Source organism: Biomphalaria glabrata, chromosome 10, assembly GCF_947242115.1.
Source record: "Biomphalaria glabrata chromosome 10, xgBioGlab47.1, whole genome shotgun sequence".
NCBI classification, from domain to species: Eukaryota; Metazoa; Mollusca; class Gastropoda; family Planorbidae; genus Biomphalaria; species Biomphalaria glabrata.
Window position 1 is genome coordinate 16,923,064 of NC_074720.1, and position 15,680 is coordinate 16,938,743.

At 40.9% G+C, this 15,680-nt stretch overlaps 1 protein-coding gene and 2 long non-coding RNA genes across 6 annotated transcripts in view; 1 reads left to right on the top strand and 2 right to left on the bottom strand.

The window, feature by feature from the left end:
• LOC106051616 (leucine-rich repeat-containing G-protein coupled receptor 5-like) overlaps positions 1-15,680 on the top strand; it is a 159,733-nt gene that overhangs the window by 137,107 nt on the left and 6,946 nt on the right. For 3 of the 4 annotated variants that reach the window (XM_056044214.1, XM_056044212.1, XM_056044215.1), the window contains exons 13-20: positions 67-210; positions 7,013-7,084; positions 7,207-7,390; positions 10,014-10,128; positions 10,601-10,645; positions 13,320-13,484; positions 13,648-13,875; positions 14,106-14,285. In XM_056044214.1, coding sequence (XP_055900189.1) covers positions 67-210; positions 7,013-7,084; positions 7,207-7,390; positions 10,014-10,128; positions 10,601-10,645; positions 13,320-13,484; positions 13,648-13,875; positions 14,106-14,285 — 1,133 coding nt within the window. Of the gene's footprint in view, positions 1-66; positions 211-7,012; positions 7,085-7,206; positions 7,391-9,746; positions 9,865-10,013; positions 10,129-10,600; positions 10,646-13,319; positions 13,485-13,647; positions 13,876-14,105; positions 14,286-15,680 lie in introns of all 4 variants that reach the window. The other variant, XM_056044216.1, reaches the window with a different exon arrangement.
• Positions 67-7,213, bottom strand: LOC129928712 (uncharacterized). The gene is made up of 3 exons (XR_008780193.1): positions 6,656-7,213; positions 6,327-6,467; positions 67-208 (listed from the first exon to the last, which is right to left on the bottom strand). It is a non-coding gene; the product is annotated as an uncharacterized LOC129928712 (long non-coding RNA).
• Positions 7,914-14,171, bottom strand: LOC129928711 (uncharacterized). The gene is made up of 3 exons (XR_008780192.1): positions 14,034-14,171; positions 13,643-13,871; positions 7,914-8,773 (listed from the first exon to the last, which is right to left on the bottom strand). It is a non-coding gene; the product is annotated as an uncharacterized LOC129928711 (long non-coding RNA).

Sequence of the window (15,680 nt, forward strand, 5' to 3'; positions counted from 1 at the left end):
TTATTTACAGAATAGCTAAAATGTTATTATTTTATGACTAATTATTTGCTAAAAATATTAATACAGGAACATGGCTAATAACTTTTTAAAGTCTCTTGATGGTCAGCCTTTTAAAGGGATGGACAGCCTGGTTGATCTTACTCTCAACACTAACTCAATTAAGAACATACCACAAGATGCGTTTACAGGATTATCCACCCTGGAATATCTGTAAGTACATTGGTACAAACTTATTTTACATTTCAAAATAGGAATTATTATGTAGATCGTGGGTGGTCAAAGTTTTTTAAGATGCAGGTTATCTAAAACAGATTGGGGTTAGGGCATGGAGACGAAAGGCCCAGGTGAGATGTGAATGGAGGGTTCTAAATAAAGGGATAAATGGATGTGTTGAAGCAGGCTAGAGGCCTCCATGGGATGCAGTGCAACTGGGATGGATGGATGGATGTGTTGAAGCAGGCTAGAGGCCTCCATGGGATGCAGTGCCACTGGGATGGATGGATGGATGTGTTGAAGCAGGATAGAGGCCTCCATAGGATGCAGGGCAACTGGGATGGATGGATGGATGTGTTGAAGCAGGCTAGAGGCCTCCATGGGATGCAGTGCCACTGGGATGGATGGATGGATGTGTTGAAGCAGGCTAAAGGCCTCCATGGGATGCAGTGCCACTGGGATGGATGGATGGATGTGTTGAAGCAGGATAGAGGCCTCCATAGGATGCAGGGCAACTGGGATGGATGGATGGATGTGTTGAAGCAGGCTAGAGGCCTCCATGGGATGCAGTGCCACTGGGATGGATGGATGGATGTGTTGAAGCAGGCTAAAGGCCTCCATGGGATGCAGTGCCACTGGGATTGATGGATGGATGTGTTGAAGCAGGCTAGAGGCCTCCATGGGATGCAGTGCCACTGGGATGGATGGATTGATGTGTTGAAGCAGGCTAGAGGCCTCCATGGGATGCAGGGCAACTGGGATGGATGGATGGATGTGTTGAAGCAGGCTAGAGGCCTCCATGGGATGCAGTGCAACTGGGATGGATGGATGGATGTGTTGAAGCAGGCTAGAGCCCTCCATGAGATGCAGTGCCACTGGGATGGATGGATGTGTTGAGGCAGGCTAGAGGCCTCCATGGGATGCAGTGCCCCTGGGATGGATGGATGTGTTGAAGCAGGCTAGAGCCCTCCATGGGATGCAGTGCCACTGGGATGGATGGATGTGTTGAAGCAGGCTAGAGGCCTCCATGGGATGCAGTGCCACTGGGATGGATGGATGGATGTGTTGAAGCAGGCTAGAGCCCTCCATGGGATGCAGTGCCACTGGGATGGATGGATGTGTTGAAGCAGGCTAGAGGCCTCCATGGGATACAGTGCCACTGGGATGGATGGATGTGTTGAAGCAGGCTAGAGCCCTCCATGGGATGCAGTGCAACTGGGATGGATGGATGGGTGTGTTGAAGCAGGCTAGAGCCCTCCATGGGATGCAGGGCAACTGGGATGGATGGATGTGTTGAAGCAGGCTAGAGCCCTCCATGGGATGCAGTGCCACTGGGATGGATGGATGTGTTGAGGCAGGCTAGAGGCCTCCATGGGATGCAGTGCCACTGGGATGGATGGATGTGTTGAAGCAGGCTAGAGCCCTCCATGGGATGCAGTGCCACTGGGATGGATGGATGTGTTGAAGCAGGCTAGAGGCCTCCATGGGATGCAGTGCCACTGGGATGGATGGATGTGTTGAAGCAGGCTAGAGCCCTCCATGGGATGCAGTGCCACTGGGATGGATGGATGTGTTGAAGCAGGCTAGAGCCCTCCATGGGATGCAGTGCCACTGGGATGGATGGATGTGTTGATGCAGGCTAGAGCCCTCCAAGGGATGCAGTGCCACTGGGATGGATGGATGTGTTGAAGCAGGCTAGAGCCCTCCATGGGATGCAAGGCAACTGGGATGGATGGATGTGTTGAAGCAGGCTAGAGCCCTCCATGGGATGCAAGGCAACTGGGATGGATGGATGTGTTGAAGCAGGCTAGAGCCCTCCATGGGATGCAAGGCAACTGGGATGGATGGATGTGTTGATGCAGGCTAGAGCCCTCCATGGGATGCAGTGCCACTGGGATGGATGGATGTGTTGAAGCAGGCTAGAGCCCTCCAAGGGATGCAGTGCCACTGGGATGGATGGATGTGTTGAAGCAGGCTAGAGCCCTCCATGGGATGCAGGGCAACTGGGATGGATGGATGGATGTGTTGAAGCAGGCTAGAGCCCTCCATGGGATGCAGGGCAACTGGGATGGATGGATGTGTTGAAGCAGGCTAGAGCCCTCCATGGGATGCAGGGCAACTGGGATGGATGGATGGATGTGTTGAAGCAGGCCAGAAGCCTCCATGGGATGCAGGGCAACTGGGATGGATGGATGGATGTGTTGAAGCAGGCCAGAGGCCTCCATGGGATGCAGGGCAACTGGGATGGATGGATGTGTTGAAGCAGGCTAGAGCCCTCCATGGGATGCAGGGCAACTGGGATGGATGGATGGATGTGTTGATGCAGGCTAGAGCCCTCCATGGGATGCAGTGCCACTGGGATGGATGGATGGATGTGTTGAAGCAGGCTAGAGCCCTCCATGGGATGCAGGGCCACTGGGATGGATGGATGTGTTGAAGCAGGCTAGAGCCCTCCATGGGATGCAGGGCCACTGGGATGGATGGATGGATGTGTTGAAGCAGGCTAGAGCCCTCCATGAGATGCAAGGCAACTGGGATGGATGGATGTGTTGAAGCAGGCTAGAGCCCTCCATGGGATGCAAGGCAACTGGGATGGATGGATGGATGTGTTGATGCAGGCTAGAGCCCTCCATGGGATGCAGTGCCACTGGGATGGATGGATGTGTTGAAGCAGGCTAGAGCCCTCCATGGGATGCAGTGCCACTGGGATGGATGGATGGATGTGTTGAAGCAGGCTAGAGCCCTCCATGGGATGCAGGGCAACTGGGATGGATGGATGTGTTGAAGCAGGCTAGAGCCCTCCATGGGATGCAGTGCAACTGGGATGGATGGATGGATGTGTTGAAGCAGGCTAGAGCCCTCCATGGGATGCAGTGCCACTGGGATGGATGGATGTGTTGAAGCAGGCTAGAGGCCTCCATGGGATGCAGTGCCACTGGGATGGATGGATGTGTTGAAGCAGGCTAGAGCCCTCCATGGGATGCAGTGCCACTGGGATGGATGGATGTGTTGAAGCAGGCTAGAGGCCTCCATGGGATGCAGTGCCACTGCGATGGATGGATGGATGTGTTGAAGCAGGCTAGAGCCCTCCATGGGATGCAGTGCAACTGGGATGGATGGATGGATGTGTTGAAGCAGGCTAGAGCCCTCCATGGGATGCAGGGCAACTGGGATGGATGGATGTGTTGAAGCAGGCTAGAGCCCTCCCTGGGATGCAGGGCAACTGGGATGGATGGATGGGTGTGTTGAAGCAGGCTAGAGCCCTCCATGGGATGCAGGGCAACTGGGATGGATGGATGTGTTGAAGCAGGCTAGAGCCCTCCATGGGATGCAGGGCAACTGGGATGGATGGATGTGTTGAAGCAGGCTAGAGCCCTCCATGGGATGCAGTGCCACTGGGATGGATGGTTGGATGTGTTGATGCAGGCTAGAGCCCTCCATGGGATGCAGTGCCACTGGGATGGATGGATGTGTTGAAGCAGGCTAGAGACCTCCATGGGATGCAGTGCCACTGGGATGGATGGATGTGTTGAAGCAGGCTAGAGACCTCCATGGGATGCAGGGCAACTGGGATGGATGGATGTGTTGAAGCAGGCTAGAGCCTTCCATGGGATGCAAGGCAACTGGGATGGATGGATGTGTTGAAGCAGGCTAGAGCCCTCCATGGGATGCAAGGCAACTGGGATGGATGGATGTGTTGATGCAGGCTAGAGCCCTCCAAGGGATGCAGTGCCACTGGGATGGATGGATGTGTTGAAGCAGGTTAGAGCCCTCCATGGGATGCAAGGCAACTGGGATGGATGGATGTGTTGAAGCAGGCTAGAGCCCTCCATGGGATGCAAGGCAACTGGGATGGATGGATGTGTTGAAGCAGGCTAGAGCCCTCCATGGGATGCAAGGCAACTGGGATGGATGGATGTGTTGATGCAGGCTAGAGCCCTCCATGGGATGCAGTGCCACTGGGATGGATGGATGTGTTGAAGCAGGCTAGAGCCCTCCAAGGGATGCAGTGCCACTGGGATGGATGGATGTGTTGAAGCAGGCTAGAGCCCTCCATGGGATGCAGGGCAACTGGGATGGATGGATGGATGTGTTGAAGCAGGCTAGAGCCCTCCATGGGATGCAGGGCAACTGGGATGGATGGATGTGTTGAAGCAGGCTAGAGCCCTCCATGGGATGCAGTGCAACTGGGATGGATGGATGGATGTGTTGAAGCAGGCCAGAGGCCTCCATGGGATGCAGGGCAACTGGGATGGATGGATGGATGTGTTGAAGCAGGCCAGAGGCCTCCATGGGATGCAGGGCAACTGGGATGGATGGATGTGTTGAAGCAAGCTAGAGCCCTCCATGGGATGCAGGGCAACTGGGATGGATGGATGGATGTGTTGATGCAGGCTAGAGCCCTCCATGGGATGCAGTGCCACTGGGATGGATGGATGGATGTGTTGAAGCAGGCTAGAGCCCTCCATGGGATGCAGGGCCACTGGGATGGATGGATGGATGTGTTGAAGCAGGCTAGAGCCCTCCATGGGATGCAGGGCCACTGGGATGGATGGATGGATGTGTTGAAGCAGGCTAGAGCCCTCCATGAGATGCAAGGCAACTGGGATGGATGGATGTGTTGAAGCAGGCTAGAGCCCTCCATGGGATGCAAGGCAACTGGGATGGATGGATGGATGTGTTGATGCAGGCTAGAGCCCTCCATGGGATGCAGTGCCACTGGGATGGATGGATGTGTTGAAGCAGGCTAGAGCCCTCCATGGGATGCAGTGCCACTGGGATGGATGGATGGATGTGTTGAAGCAGGCTAGAGCCCTCCATGGGATGCAGGGCAACTGGGATGGATGGATGTGTTGAAGCAGGCTAGAGCCCTCCATGGGATGCAGTGCCACTGGGATGGATGGATGTGTTGAAGCAGGCTAGAGGCCTCCATGGGATGCAGGGCAACTGGGATGGATGTGTTGATGCAGGCTAGAGCCCTCCATGGGATGCAGTGCCACTGGGATGGATGGATGGATGTGTTGAAGCAGGCTAGAGCCCTCCATGGGATGCAGTTCCACTGGGATGGATGGATGTGTTGAAGCAGGCTAGAGGCCTCCATGGGATGCAGTGCCACTGGGATGGATGGATGTGTTGAAGCAGGCTAGAGCCCTCCATGGGATGCAAGGCAACTGGGATGGATGGATGTGTTGAAGCAGGCTAGAGCCCTCCATGGGATGCAGGGCAACTGGGATGGATGAATGTGTTGAAGCAGGCTAGAGCCCTCCATGGGATGCAGTGCAACTGGGATGGATGGATGGATGTGTTGAAGCAGGCTAGAGCCCTCCATGGGATGCAGTGCCACTGGGATGGATGGATGGATGTGTTGAAGCAGGCTAGAGCCCTCCATGGGATGCAGTTCCACTGGGATGGATGGATGTGTTGAAGCAGGCTAGAGGCCTCCATGGGATGCAGTGCCACTGGGATGGATGGATATGTTGAAGCAGGCTAGAGCCCTCCATGGGATGCAGTACCACTTGGATGGATGGATGGATGGATGTGTTGAAGCAGGCTAGAGCCCTCCATGGGATGCAGGGCAACTGGGATGGATGGATGTGTTGAAGCAGGCCAGAGGCCTCCATGGGATGCAGTGCCACTGGGATGGATGGATGTGTTGATAACTCTTTTGTCTGTTATTTATTGAGTATATGTAGAACATACAATGAAAAACAATTTGGGCACATCCAAAAGAATATAAAAAAAAAGAAACATGAATGATAAATAAAGCTGTGTTGAGATTGTGGTGCTCTGTTACTTCTCTTCTCTAAAACTATAATCAGACAAGAATTTTTGTTCTACTTATAAATCTATCATAATTTTTTTTGGTTGTTGTATTATTATTTTTTTTAATTTGTAGTTTTGCTTAGATTACGTCAATAAAATAAATGCAATTCTTGGAATTGAATGAATTGTTTTTTAAAATCTTTTTTCATAGTTCTGAAAGTTTTAATTGATTTTGTATATGCTGAACACTTATTTTTAAACAAAGGATACATTTCTCAATGAATTCCACTTATTAAATACTTAGGGTCAAACATAACAAGAGACATAGGATCAATAAAAGAGATAAAAACCTGTTTAAGCTTAGCATCAGCTGCATGACCCGACTGTGGAAAATCTAGAAGAGTGAAATCAGCTTCCCAGTAAAATTAAAAATGTATTCTTCACAAGTAGTCTCTGTACTCCTGTATGGTTGTGAAAGTTGGAGGCTGAGGCTGAAAGAAGAATCCAAGCTTCTGAGAGTAAATGCTACAGAAAAATCCTGGGTATCAGATACCAGAAAAAGAAGACAAATGAGTTTGTACTTTTACAAGTCAACACCTGGTGGGCAAAAAGGAAGTACTCAATACTGTGAAAGGATTAAAATTGAGCAGATTTGGTCATATTATAAAATGTAACTCACTATCAAAAGTCATTCTTCAAGCTACAGTGGAGGAACCACCAAGAACTGGTCATCCAAAAAAAAAGCTGTCTGGATAACATTATAGAATGGACCAGCCTCTCTCATGACATCCTGCTATGAACAGCTGCTGACTGAGAAAAGTGGAGGGCTTTGGTTACCCAAACTGTCACAGCACTCCTATGGTGAAAGATGATAAGAGATTTTCAAAAAGAATTGATCAATAACAGAAATGACAGAATAATAGACATGAAATTATATGTGACACAAATTTCCTATAGAAAATGTTTTTATTGGGCTGTCCACTGTGAAGTATTTGTTCTAAACCAAATAAGAAATTTAAATTTTGATTATTGATAGAAATTTGGCTGAAAATGAGATAAGAGACATTCACCCTGATGCTTTTCTACCTCTCAAGAGATTAAAAGATCTGTAAGTATTTTTTGTAATGACCAATACAATTAAAAGTTATGTGACTATTTCTTTATACCTTAACTCTTAACAATTCAACTTGCTTATAACATGTTTTTATTGGTTTTTTTTTTACTGATTAGAAATCTTGGGAAAAATAGACTACATCACTTGCCAACTGCAGGTTTGATCAATCTTGAGAAGCTCAAAGTTTATTACAATCCAGATTTGAGAGAGTTTCCAGCTAAGGAAAACTTTCTCAATGTCAACCACTTTACAATGGCATATGCTTATCATTGCTGTGACTTTATCCATTCAAGACAAGAGGTAAGTGAACTGTTTAATGCCATGCTCCGGAGGGGGGGCAGATGAATTTTAGTAAAGAAATCACACAATTTGTATAGGAATTTATTAGTTATGTTAATAATATATACTAATTATTTATATTTCAACCTATTTTTAGATTAATTTGCCCCCTCCCCCAGTATGTTGGCCAGACCCCCTAGCAGTCAAGAGAAAGGGCTCAACATGGATGATTTTTTTTTTTTATGTTTTTTTTTCACCAAAGTTTGAGAAACACTGTTTTTTTCTTTCAATTCTAATAATATATACTAATTATTTATATTTCAAACTATTTTTAGATTAATTTGCCCCCTCCCCCAGTATGTTGGCCAGACCCCCTAGCAGTCAAGAGAAAGGGCTCAACATGGATGGGTTTTTTTTATTTTTTTTTCGCCAAAGTTAGAGAAACACTGTTTTTTTCTTTCAATTCTAATCTATTATAATATTATAATATATATATATATGCTGTACGCACGTTTATGCTTAGGTTTAGGGTTTACTGGGCATTAGGGTTAAGGTTTGGAAAAAAATACCCCCACCCCACTCCAAAGTTGTGGATCCGCTAGTGCTTTAATATAAAAATAAATTTCTTGTATCAATGTTAAATATCACAAATTTTACTCCTTGTATGACATTTATAGCATTTCTACAGCATTTAGTTTCTTAGTTTTACATTTGTCAAAATTTAAGTAAAACACTTTATTCCCATTATAATATTTTAATATTTAAAAGCTAAAAAAAAAATTACAACTTACAATACATGCCAAAAATACATGCATAAAAAGTATTAAAGGAAACATTTTCCTAATGAGAAAACATTTCAAAATATATAAAATATAAACTTGTACACAGTCTTACTTGCAATTGTGAGCTAAATTCTAATGATAGTAAGCTGAATAGGTCATAGGTTAATCATTACCTGTGTATATGTGGGGTTTGAAATCAAGATATTGTAAATTTTAATTATGGATATCTTTGTATTTGTACACACAATGGCAAATGCAATATATGAGTATTATAATAATTCTATTAGTAATATTTTTTCAAGCAATTTCATTAATTGATCTGAGCTTACAGCATTTTTTCCCTAATATCCTGCTTTCACCAGATTTTACTGAATCCTTTTCTTTTCTTGGTTTTATGGCCTCTATTTTATATTTCATTTCACAATCTCTTTCTTACTTTATATATTATAGATGTTCCTTCAAAAAAAAAAAACTATATCTGCTTGTTATTCAAGGGGTTCATAGTTCTCATTCATTTTAAGCTGTACATAGGCACTGTTGGTTTTCTTGGCTGGTTCAATAGATTTAATAAGCTTTTAAGTAGGGCCTATTACGTATACATAAATAGCTATCAAAGAAGCATCTGAAAATGTAAAGAGAATAAATTGATAATATCTGATATAGCTATTTGTATTCACTAAATAATGAATGTAGGCTACATGTGCTAGTAGACATTTGGTTTTGAACTAAAAGAATATTTTTAAATGTCCTGAACTATCTTTTGTGGAAATGAAACTTCTGGTCTGCATATTGGAGATACATTAATCTGCCTATTTTAAAATCATTTATTAAATTTAAAAAAAAAATAGTCTAGATTCTCATTTAAAAACTTAATGGGTTGTAATTTTTAATTTAAAGAAAGTATTTTAATTTATATAAATAAATTGTTATGATGCTCTATGAATAGGTACGGATGTTGTGAAAGCTGATTACCTTTCAAAGATGTTCAATGAAGTACTTAAAATTTTGGTCCATTCAATATCTTTACTTTTATTTCTGTTAGAATCTATATTATTAAATTAATTGTTTGTTGAAAATTACATTAAAATCTGTTTCTAGAAAAATGTTCAATTGAGTAATAGGAACAAAGTAAGTCTATTCCAATATTTCTTACAAACATAAACGGTTGTAAAATTTTACATCTATTTCTTCTTTAATAGCTCCATTTGATTTTGTCATCCATTTAGTGGACATTAAAATTGCTTAAAGCTTTCAAACGTTAATACCATTTCATGGACCATCATCTCATTATTATTGGTGTAACAAAACAAACTATTTATTAATTCCAATTTTATAATTTAAAAAATAATATGCGTTATTCTTAATATTAAAATTTAATATATTTGTTGGCCTATGTACATCCAACTAGCTCTAAACAGTCTAGTTTAATATATTTGAATGTACATCCAACTAGCTCTAAACAGTCTTGTTTAATGTGGCAGAAATGCCTGACATTTCTTATATTCATATCAAAGTCCTTTTGAATTACTTCTGATCCGAAAGCTTTGCTCTCCCTTTTCCTTATTCTTGCCAACTTTTCTTATGCTTGCTTACAGCAAATCTATCTGGATATGATTAGAGAATATGTTATATGGATGAAAGATGGTGAGCCAGAACAACTGGCTATGTGGGAGAAGTATGTCAATCTGTCCAAGTTATGGACTAATGTGTTTGGTAAGTCTCTAAGGTGTATGTTGCAATGGTCCTTTAAATGTAGCCGTTTTATTGTTGTTGTCTTTTTATGTTTCTAGATGTAGTAAATTTGTTTTTTTGTAGTTTTTTTTGCCTTTGTTCATATTTATGTTTTTTAATGTTATTTGTAGCCAAGTGACTTAGAGTCTGCGGAGGATTTTGTTGTGTTAGACTTTAATAATAAGTTAAACATAATTCTCACAAGACCAAGTGAAATTATTGACAGTTATAGGAGTGAAAACCAGTGTAAGTCCTTGTTTCCCTAGAACTTGTTTTCTAACTTTAAATAAAATACTAATAAATGTATATATTTCATATAATGTTGGCTTTTAAAAAAAAAAATAAAAAAAAAAGCATCTATCAACTCATTCTGTTTGAAAACAGTAATAAAAATATTTTTCTGATCGCACAAATTTATTATTGTTAGTCTAGATCTATAAAAAAAAATTAATTATGATTGGTTCAAAAAAATTGATACAATTTCACTCAATATTCTTTGTTATTTTTTAAAATAATTTCATTTTACTCATAGGCTTATAATCACTTTAAAAAAAAGCACATTTTTGGTAAATTCTTATGTAATGTATGCTTTTATCCATGTAATTATTATTAATTATTGTAGAAATTTATGTTCCTATATGAAAGTTTAAATTATCAATCTGTTCATCAATTATATTCTTTGTAACTGTGTTCTTCTAAACATTGTTTCGGTATATAGGGTACTCAAATGAAAGCATTGAAACATATTGGGAGCTAAATTTTGGTAAGATTATTGCAATGCCTTTTTATGATTGTTTTTTTCAAAATTTATATCAGTTAAATAATTTGATACATATCTAGTCTAATTGGTTCCTATCCCAGCATTCTCATTGTGGAGTGAATTTAAAAGAGGAATGAATTTTATTTTTCTCTTAGTGAAAGTGATAGATATTTAAAAAAAAATACAAATGTTTTTTAAAAAGTATTTATATAAATATTATATAAATGGACATATGTTGTAGAGTTTTTAGTTATTACAATATTTTTCAATGGAAAAAAAAGAACAATGAAAAAAAATAATTTTAAAAATAAATTAATGAAAAAAATAAGACAAATATGTATAATGCTTTATGTATTCCTTTTAAATGTTCTTCTTTATGTTAGTTTTTGTATTGTTGAGATTTTTTAATTTGTTTTTAATGTCATTTTTCATTTAACTCTTTCTCTCCGTAATTATTTACCACATTCTGGTGGATCAATGCTGGTATCGTCAGTTAGGAGAGAAAGAGTTTAAAGAGTCATTTTTCTATCCAAAGTTATCTTTTATCTCTAATTTGTGTTTGTAATATAATTCAGTAATTTTTTTAAAACGTTTTTTTTTTATTATTAGATAAAATTTATACATTTTATTCATCATCATCATCATCAAACTCCATTAGAGTGAAGGCTTGAGTGGCTCAAATCCTCTCTTGCAAAAGCCCTGGACAGAAACCCTGCTGTCTTGAGTAGTGCATAAATGTCGCCATACAGGTCCAGAATTTTGGGTTTCCCAGACCTGTCGAGGAGATCAGCAAGTCTGGGGCAGTCAAACAGAATATGAAGCACAGTTTCCTCTTCTTCCCCCACAGTGGGGGCACCGTGAATCAAAATTTAGCCATAGCCTTGAGAAATATGAGCCAACAGGACAGTGGCCTGTCCTGCACTGTGCTTTAATAGCTTGCTCAGGCCTGGACAGCCTCCACCACGGAAAAGTGCGGTCAGGGCGCCTCATGCGCTCCCAGACTCCACTGGCTTTTTGGGACTTGTCCCAGCAGTCAAACCACTTTTCCATTTCTGTTTTTTGTATTATAGCCAGGGCTTGATGAAAGCTTACAGCCTGTTCAGTGGGTAGAATTTGCCCTCCCTGCTGGGCCAAAGAGTCTGCAATTGTTTTGCCAGTCACACCTATGTGACTCGGTACCCACTGCATTATTACAGGGGTGCCATAGCATTGTTTAATGTTATGTGAAGCCATGATGACAGTGTTGATATTGGGGGACCATGGTCCGGGGCTTTGCAAAGTCTGTAGTACAGATTTTGAGTCAGTGACCACAACAATCTGTGTTGCCCTCAAATGTCCCTCGCCGAGTTGAGAGTCAATGACTTTTAAGGCTTCACAAACTGCCATGGTCTCCGCATCAAAACTGCAAACACTACCAAAGTTTTGACTGTGTAAGAGCCAAGAAAGTCGATGTAGGCTCCATAGCCTGCTCTTCCAGAATCTATTGATGCTGACCCATCAGTGTATGCAAAAATAGCACTGGGCTTGAAGGTATTAATGGTCTCCAGAGCTAGGATTTGAAGGTCGTTAGATGAACAACTTTGCTTAGTGGCATTAGGGTCTACTAATTTTAATCGTATGTCTGGGGTCGTTGGGCGACACCTAGGGGGAAGGGGATGAAAGTGTTGAATGTTTTGTCGGTTGGTGGAGAGGCCAGCTTCATCCGATAGTCTAGTTGCATGATGCATAAAAGACTGCATCTGGATAGGTCTTCTGCATCTCCAACCATCCACTAGTTTTCTAGCTGGGAGGTATTCATCCAGCCTTTTATACCGTTCATAGCAGGTCAGTACTGACCTTTCCCTCCTAAGGTTTAGTGGACCTATATTAGCCATTATTTCAGCCGCATTTACTGGACTTGTCATAAAGGTTCCACAGACAAATCTTAGTGCTTGGGACTGTATTTTATCAAGTTGTTCAACAGTCCTAGAGCCATAAATTTGCACAGGTAGGCTGTAGTCTATCTGTGATCGGACTGCTCCTAAATACAGGGATCAGAGCATGTATTCGTGGATGCCAGCTTCCGCACAATGCAAAGTTTCCCTGAGGCCTTTCTTACAATATCCTGGATGTGCAATAAATTTTATTTATCTGTGGCATTTTATGTCTCGAGAGATGATCTTTTGCCTTTGCAACTTCTTGTGTGACTATAGAGACCAATCCTTGATACACAGCTGCGATCATAGGTTGGGCATCTGTAATCACAAGAATTTGTTGCATTTTCACCCTTCTTTCTACTACCTTTGTATATGGTATCTGCTATCCTGAGCCTTCCTTTATGCTCACTCTCCATGCGGATCTATCCAGTGCCACTTTTTCCCAGCTGTTACTGGCAATTTTGAAGAGCTTCATGTCTTATTTGTATACATCATTATACCGTAAAAGTGGACGACCAGCGGATCTCCTGCCATCTGTTAGATGACCACACAGAATGTCTTGTGGAAGTCAGCCATTATATTTATAGGATAAAAATATAAGAATGTTTGTGTGTGTAAATATATTATTATTATTATATACATACATACATTAATATATACTTACATATATTATTATCTATATTTATTCCCATTTATAAATAGAACTAAATTTGCTATGTAACTACATCGTTTCTGGAGCCTGTATTTTTTTTATATTTCAGAAAATGTTTCTTTAGAGAATGGAATGAATTTTGAACAGTTTGGGAGTGACTTTGATTTTTCTGATCTTCAAACAAAACCCGAGGCCACAACCAATCTGAAAGACTATTCAAATCAGCCAAGCTATGTGGTTGCCAAGGCAGCCATTACCTGCAAACCTATGCCTGGTAGAGTTATATTTAGTATCTCCATTTGTTTTAACTTAGTAGTGCATATACCCCATATTTTAATACATTGGTATTTTAAATTAACTATCAATATTTCTAAGCAATGCAATTATCATGAGAAGAAAACATTTTTATCAAGAACTAAAATCTTTTCTTACTGAAGGTCCATTCATGCCATGTGATGACCTCTTTGGATGGTGGTCCTTGCGTTGTGGCGTGTGGTTTGTTTTTATGCTGGCACTACTGGGTAATGGAGTCGTTTTCTTTGTCTCTGTGACAAGTAAATCCAAGATGGATGTGCCAAGGTTTCTGATTTGTAACTTGGCCATGGCAGACTTTTTTATGGGGATATATCTTGGAATATTGGCCATAGTTGATGCCTCCACACTAGGTTAGTCAAAAAAACTGTATCAGCTTGTGCACTAAGTATAATTTATTTTAAACTTTTCAAGAGATATTTTTAAATGTTTAAAGATAAAAATATTTTTAAAAATTATATAAAGCAATATGAGGCAGATAAATATCTGTAGTGTTTGAAATAGACTGTACCTGTATTTCTATTTCTTAGTTGGCATCATTTGTAGCTAATGCACTCCATTTAGTTCATTTAATATGTTCCAGGTCAATTTAAAAAGTATGCTATCCAGTGGCAAATGAGTGCCAGTTGTTTAGTGGCAGGTGTCTTGGGTGTCTTGTCCAGTGAGCTTAGTGTCTTCACCCTGACTGTCATAACATTAGAGAGATTCTATGCGATCACTCACGCTATGCAGCTTAACAAACGACTTTCACTCAAGCATGCAGGTCAGTGCTTACATTGAAATAAAATAAAAAATCAAATAAGGTACTGCAGTAGTGACTGTGTGGTTAGTGGTTCAAATCCTGATAGAGGAGGCAATATTTTTGATTAACTTTGGTTCATTAATCTGTTAGTGTGACTTATCACTCCACTGGGAAATAAAAAGTGCTAATAAAATCAAATCAAGGAAGATACTGTAAAGACTACCTGACATTGGCTTGTTAAAGTTATACACATGACTCTCAATGGGTGTCAGATTACCGAAAACATTGGATTACCAAAGATTAGCTGTACTTCAAAGAATTTAACTGTATATGTAAAAAAATGTCTATTCATAATAAGATAATTTTATTTGTTCAAACAAATGGGAATTCATTTTGACTACAATTTTACAGCTCAGCATAACTACTATCTATGGCATTTTATGTCTTGAGAGATGATATTTACCCTTTGCAACTTCTTGTGTGACTAAAAAGGCCAATCCTTGATATACAGCTGCGGTCACAGGTTGGGCATATGTAATCACCAGGCGCCATTGCATTTTCACCCTTCTTTCTACTTCTGTTGTGTATGGCATCTGCACTCGGGGACCATTCCTTTATGCTTGCTCTCCATGTGGATCTATCCAGTGCCAGTTTTTCCCAGCTGATAGAGTCGATTTTGAAGAGCTTCATGTTGCATTTACATACATCTGTATATCGTAAAAGTGGGCGACCAGCAAATCTCCTGCCTTCTGTTAGATCACCATACAGAATAACAGTAACAATATTCTTTTTGTGGTATAAAATATAGATGAAACAGTAAAATTTATTGACCTAAAAAAAAAAAAAACATTTTATTTCAGCTTTCACATACTCTACTAAATTACACTTTAAGCCTACCAACAGTCTAAAAATAGATGTACTCAGTATTACATGAATTTACATCGGTGGCATGGCTGATTACTGAGTGCGTTTGGGGTTATCAAGAGTCCACTGTATTTAAATCTTAACCTTAACAACTCCTTCCCTCCTGTAACAAAATAAATAGAAAAATTTGAACAACAAAACAAAACAGAATGTCACAGCAAAAGTAACATCCAGAGACCACTTAATTTGAATGGTGAAAAAATACCCAGGTTTTAACATTGTTGTTTTGCAAATACAGACTTAAGCTGGTAGAATGTTGCCATAAAAAAGAATATAAGGTCTGATAAGGAGGCTTTTAACATTTAGAGTTTTTCAGGGGAAAAATAAAAGTGAATTGAGTGACATCTCAATTTTATTAGTTACTGGTTAATTCCTATCTTATAATTTATATAATTAAAGAAAGGTTTTGTTTATATTTCGAAATATTTTGCTAACATTAATGTTTAATCTCATAATCTTTCCATTTTTGTAATAAGTACATGTTACCTCCTC